Source organism: Dipodomys ordii, unplaced genomic scaffold (genome assembly GCF_000151885.1).
Source record: "Dipodomys ordii isolate 6190 unplaced genomic scaffold, Dord_2.0 Scaffold83, whole genome shotgun sequence".
Taxonomy (NCBI): Eukaryota; Metazoa; Chordata; class Mammalia; order Rodentia; family Heteromyidae; genus Dipodomys; species Dipodomys ordii.
Genome location: NW_012267299.1, coordinates 8,649,144 through 8,655,290, shown reverse-complemented (window position 1 = coordinate 8,655,290; position 6,147 = coordinate 8,649,144). Strand labels below are relative to the sequence as shown.

The 6,147-nt window shown below is 42.4% G+C and overlaps 1 protein-coding gene across 1 annotated transcript in view; it reads right to left on the bottom strand.

The window, feature by feature from the left end:
- Window positions 1-288: 288 nt before the first annotated feature.
- Plk2 (polo-like kinase 2) overlaps window positions 289-6,147 on the bottom strand; it is a 7,025-nt gene continuing 1,166 nt past the window's right edge. The window contains exons 3-15 of the mRNA XM_013025238.1: window positions 5,153-5,260; window positions 4,848-4,964; window positions 4,513-4,642; window positions 4,178-4,265; window positions 3,676-3,771; window positions 3,366-3,564; window positions 3,127-3,274; window positions 2,789-2,886; window positions 2,344-2,473; window positions 1,837-2,077; window positions 1,583-1,712; window positions 1,220-1,330; window positions 289-1,085 (exon numbers count right to left, since the gene is read on the bottom strand). Of these exons, the coding sequence (XP_012880692.1) occupies window positions 894-1,085; window positions 1,220-1,330; window positions 1,583-1,712; window positions 1,837-2,077; window positions 2,344-2,473; window positions 2,789-2,886; window positions 3,127-3,274; window positions 3,366-3,564; window positions 3,676-3,771; window positions 4,178-4,265; window positions 4,513-4,642; window positions 4,848-4,964; window positions 5,153-5,260 (1,788 nt within the window). The 3' untranslated portion in view covers window positions 289-893. The remainder of the gene's footprint in view (window positions 1,086-1,219; window positions 1,331-1,582; window positions 1,713-1,836; window positions 2,078-2,343; window positions 2,474-2,788; window positions 2,887-3,126; window positions 3,275-3,365; window positions 3,565-3,675; window positions 3,772-4,177; window positions 4,266-4,512; window positions 4,643-4,847; window positions 4,965-5,152; window positions 5,261-6,147) is intronic.

The following is a 6,147-nucleotide window of genomic DNA, read 5'->3' as shown; positions in this document are numbered from 1 at the left end:
GTTCAATGAGTTTTGAAGAAACTCTTTAAAGATAAATTAACTTGGGATTTAGCAAGAGGCTAGTCGGTTGGTTCTAAGAATAGTGGTATTTTTGTTAGACTCTTCTCAATCTTAATTCACTCAGAATGTTCCTAATTTGGTATTGCAGACCGTCTTCCTGCATACTGTCATTGGAAAAATTGAAGATCTGACATTATAACTTGCTTCCATTCCCAATGTCGTGCCAAATACCCATGAGGAAATCATGTGATGATACTGATACACTGAAGTAAAGACAGGAGACCACTGTTTCTGCCTTTTCATACTCTTTATTGCCAACAGTTTTAAATGGTCAACATAAAAAAAGAACATTTGATAATAAATACTGCTCTTTGGGCTGTAATAAATAAAAAGTTTATTAACAAGGAATGCACTTTTCCAGCCACAAGTATATTCAAAAATAAACAAAAAAAAACTTATATATGGCCATAGTTCACAGTTAAGCAGCCAAAAGCTGCTCTAATTACAGCCTTAAAACAACATGGGAGCTTCCTCCCTTCTCCCTCCCCTTCAGGAAGTATATTCACAGTTCCAAATCCTCTGGCTGAAATGCTCTCAACAGAGAGAAGAGTCAATGCACCTTTCTGGCAATATTATCCGAAAACCATTTAAAAAAAAACACACACAAAACAGGTATCTCAAGGAAAACTGCATTCTGGTTCATTCTTGTTTTGTCCAAAGTCAAGAAAAGTATGCCTCAGCCTGACTGGTTCCACACAGTTCAGCAGGCCACAGAGTAATTGTTTCGTACCAACACCTGTCCATCTTCAACATGCTCCAGATCACTCTACTGGCTTCCCTGTCGATCTCACAGTGGAAAAGAGGAATCCCATAGGGTCCATTCACAAAGTCTTTCAGTTACATCTCTGTAAGAGCATGTTCAGGGCATATTCCATTCGATTTTTCAGTTCTAGTGAACAGCCGGACATCAGCAGAGTTGTCAGTCTGAAAGTTGTAGATATCCTATCCTCATTGATGTAAGTGAGTAGATATTCTTCGTTCTGACTACAGATGATTATTTTTGTATGATCATGGTAGAAATTCACCTTAAAAAATTAAACACGATGTTAGAATTTTTCTACATATTCAAAAATTAGGAACATTTAGACAAAAAAAATTAAACTAGTTTGGTAAAAATTACTTTTTTAGAAACACACACTGCCATGAAGGATTCAGTTACCTGAAAGGTGCCATCATTGAACAGCATCATTAAGGCCTTATCAGATTTTAGCCACTGAAGGAGGTAGAGCCGAGGTCTTCGAATATCAGTAACACTAGGGAGATCGCCACCCTAGCAGAGACGAGAAGGAGTTAGTGCCTCTGAAGACTGAGCAGTGTGTGCTCTGTTTTTCTCTGCAAACACTTCTCTAAGTTAAGCAAGCATCGGAACAGCCTGAGGATTCTTGCCTCCGCTTCTAGATCTACTGACTGTGATTCAGTAGACCTAGAAAAGGACAGGAAATGCTGCAGTTTTCACAGGCATGCTGATGCTGCTCACCATCGGCCACTTCAAATATCAATGTTCTAAAGCCTCAGTACTCACATCCATGAGGTTCTCCTCCATGTAATGAGAAAAGTATTTCAGCACCGTCACTTGACTAATGAATTGTTCGGGGGCATCTGTTGCTGGAAAAACAGAGCACTGGCCAAGCTCTGCATAATAGTGAACTGTCCTAAAAAAATCAAGAATGATAGGGAAAGAAAAAACAGAAAAATTAAAGCAGGTAGTTACTGTCTTCGGATTCCTTTACTGTAAGCCAAGAGAACTGACAGATTTCATTCATCAGACACACTTACTTTTTGTCTGGGAGAAGGCTCATGTGAGCACCATTGTTGAAAAGGACGCCAACTGTGTGGTCTGAGAGTTGGTAGCCAAAGCCGTATTTGTTAGAGTAATCGACCCACTTCGTGACCCACTGAAAGGAAGTGCTTAGCTGCTCTTTGGGAATGCAGTCAGCCTCTGGCATGTTTTCCAGACATCCCCTGAGGACTCTAGCCACGGTGTCTGCAACACTTCCCATGGTGCTGTCTTCAAGGCCTGAAAAGTGAGAGAGAGAGAGAGAGAGAGAGATTACAAAACTGCTGACAATTTAATCTTATGCTCTGATAGATACTAATTCTCCCTCTAGTAATTTAAGAGGTAGAGACACCTCGGGGCTTATCTGTGCTTTTTTTCCCCCCCAGATCCTCTGATTTTGTTTTTCCTATGTTACATTAAGCTGAGAAATAAATTGGCTTGGATCCTTTGTATCTGGCTCTTGTCTAACAGTTTTATGATTTAAAGTAGGATTACAAACCACTTACACTCACTGCTACTGCTGCAGCTGCCCAGGGTCCCTCTAACGATCATCCGGATGGCATCCCCAATCTGCTGCTTATTTTCTCCCACGGAGGTTCCGGATCTGGCAACTGTAGTACTTGTTGGCTGGAGCTCCTGAAGGCAGAGAAGAGTTATGCAGTGAGCCAAGTATCCAAATCCATTTAAGGCTGATATTCCAGGTAAAAATATGAGGTGGTGTCAACTGCTTATAAAGCTTATCAAAAGGCAATGGATCTGAGTCTGGGGAAAAGATAGTGCAGTAATATAAACTGCATGTATCCTTAAACTTAAAGATACAGAGATCTGACTCCCTTTCAAAGGGCTGACTTTCACCAAATATATCATGTTGAACCCTAATAGCCACAGTTTAGGTGCTAATTCACAAAGAAATGACTTAAAATATTTATATTTGATTCTTTTCCAACATACCTCATCTGTCCTATGTTTGACAGGTTGCTGAGTTATTGAAGTCTTTTTCAAATCATGCCTAAGCTTGTAAATGTCTTCATCTTCTTTAGATACTTTATCTGTAAATCAAGGGAAAGAACTGTGTTAGTCTTTACTTCAACAAGGAAGTATGAGAGTAAGCTATATTTCTTCCACATGCATTATTAAGTAGTTTATGAGCCACCATGAGAGAGCACTGATAAAAAGGTCCATAGTATAGAAAATATTGTCCAAATTATGCTAACATGAGAAAGTCTCAACTAATTATCAAATTTAACATAATACTGGATAAACAAAAAGAGAGTACTCTTGTAACTTACTGTGTGTGTCAATATATCTCGATTTGTCTTTTTTGCCACCAAAAAGAGCAGCAGCAGCTTTCTTAAAGAAATTCTTGGCTGGGCTTGATAAGTGGAAATCTGGAACTGTATGGCAACAGCTAGAAGAAAGTCTGTCTGGAGTGAAGCCCTGTGGAGTATCAGAAAAGACCTTCAGTAGCCTGTTTGGGTAATGGAGATCAATGGCCTGCAATAAAATACACAAAAGAGTGTGCACTGACCTGCAAAAAAAAGTCATGCCTAATGATGTCATCCAAACGGGGGCGGTCCTCAGGGTTTTTGGACAACATGCTAGCTATTAAGTGCTTAGCAGGAGCCAGCAGCGAAGATGGCATGGTGTACCTGGCTTCTCTTATGCACCTGTAAGTTTCTTTTAGATTTGTAGTTTCAAATGGAGGCCTTCCCAGTAACATTGTATACCTGAGTACAAAGAAACCAATTTTTTAAAGGAATTGCCACAAAGGAACTCTTTTATTACTATTAAAATCTAAATAAAATTTGCATTTTAGCCATTTTGGTATGTTTACTTACATTACACAGCCTAAGGCCCAAATGTCTGATTCACAGCCATGACCTTGTTTGTTGAGGACTTCAGGAGAGAGATAATTTGGGGTACCACATATTGTTCTGGAAAGATAAAATACCAACATCTCATAAGTAACAATTTCACATTTTGTTAAATTTATTTTTCCCTGGCTGTCACTCACTGGGGAATAAAGCCTTGGAGGTACTACACTGAGCTTCTATGTGGAATCATTTGACTAAGGGTATTTGACCAAGTGACTTTTGATCATTTTTTTAACCCATACACAATTTTTTCAGCTCAAACCAGCAAGTGTTTGAAACCATTTGAGACGAAAAGTACCATGCCATTTTTGTATTTCAAGAAAAAATAGGAGTTTTTCAATTACAATCAACTTAGAGTTATAACATACCCTGGCTAGTCCATATTTAATTTTAAAAGTTGTTCTTTTCCATTGACATTGTAGTTTATAAATTGTAGGGTCAAGGACTATGTCTTTCTGACTCTTACCTCCGTCGGTGTTCCAAAGGTTCCAGTCTGGCTGCCAAACCAAAATCTCCAACTTTTAGTTCCATGGCTTCATTAATGAAAAAGTTCCCTACACAATATGCAAAATAGAATGTGAGTTCTCTTGGGAAGGTGTTTTAATCAATTATGCATGAATCTACATTAGGGGCAGGCAGCTAATTATTCTGATAAAGTCACTCATTTAGAAAAGCAGGATTTCACAGGCTAGACTACAGGTAAGAACACATTTGGCAGGTAAAAAGGGAAAGGGGCGGGGAGTGGAGAAAGAATACCTCTTCTCTAACGCAAAAGTCAGCATTTGGAGCTTAAGGGCTTACCTAGTTTGAGATCTCTGTGCAAGATTTCTTGTTCGTGAAGGTACTTCAGTCCAGACACAATCTGTCTGAGGTAGTAGCGGACTTCCGGCTCTGTCAACACCTTTCTTGCTTTCAAGATATGTGCCATAGACTAAAAAGAAAAAAAGATAAAAGAGAAAGAAAATTTGTCAAAGCTACCAAGATAAGTGGTTTGTTTCCCTATGCAAAATGAGTAATGAAAGTTGATGTTGCAGTCTAATAATTAATTGCCTCATCTAAAAACAAAAAAAATCCCACATAAAAAGCAATCTGATTAAATACTAGAAGTGAATGTACTGAGAGGAGTTTACACTTACTCTTCTACTGCAGTACTCCAAAAGAATGTATATGTTTTCTTTGTCTTCAAAGTAGTGGTAAAACTGCACAACGTGCTTGTGATGGAGAATCCTGTGAAGCTCTATTTCTTTGTCGATCTAAAGGAAAATGAAAGATGAAGGCTTAGTAACCTGCCATCATCTCTGGGGAGGAAAACACACACACACACACACACACACACACACACACACACACATAGTGCTTACACAAGCAGACGACATTTTCTTAACAGGGTAGGGCCATCCTCTAACACAAAGGAAATACTTGACTGGACAGTCATACCCACCTTCTCTCTTTGATGAGGTTTGGCTACTCTGCTGTGAGGAATAATTTTTGCAGCGTAGACTTTGTTGTTTGTCAAATCTGTCATTTCGTAACACTTCGCAAAGCCACCCTGAGAGGAAACAAAAGCCAGCCGTGAGTGGGGCACCAAAAAAAAAAAAATGCAGGGCTGAGGTTTTCAATAAATAAATAAACAAGTCAACTTTGGGGAGGGCAGAAGGTGGACAGACGGACACCGTCCACTTTGTTCAAAGGACCTTCAGGCAAAGGAAATGCATCCCAGGAAGGTGTGTGGGGGGGTGAGTGGGAATAAGTCCATTTTCTGTGTTCCTTGGACAAAACGAATCTTTATGAGGGGGTTAAGGGGTCTGGAAAGGTGTAAAAAAAACACAACGTGTCTTTAGAGCCTTGTCAGGCACCTGCGGGGGGGGGGAGGCTGGGTGTGCGCAGATCTGCCCGCTCCCGCCTCTCAGACAGGATAGACGTCCTGGACCAGGGCAGCAGAGACCGGGGAATCTGGGGGGGTGGGGGGCAGGTGGCCGGTGTGCTCAGATCTGCCCGCTCCCGCCTCTCAGACAGGATAGACGTCCTGGACCAGGGCAGCAGAGACCGGGGAATCTGGGGGGGGGGGCAGGTGGCCGGTGTGCTCAGATCTGCCCGCTCCCGCCTCTCAGACAGGATAGACGTCCTGGACCAGGGCAGCAGAGACCGGGGAATCTGGGGGGGGGGGCAGGTGGCCGGTGTGCTCAGATCTGCCCCCTCCCGCCTCTCAGACAGGATGATCAGATAGGGTGGACGACCTGGACCAGGGCAGCAGAGCCCGGGGAAGCAGGAGGGGGGGGGCAGGTGGGGGGTGTGCTCAGATCTGCCCGCTCCCTCCCGCCTCTCAGACAGGGTGGACGCCCGGACCAGGGCAGCAGAGCCCGGGGAAGCTGGGGGGCAGGTGGCGGCGGCGGACCCGCGTCGCGCGGCAACCGGCCCCAGGAAACCGGGCGGGGA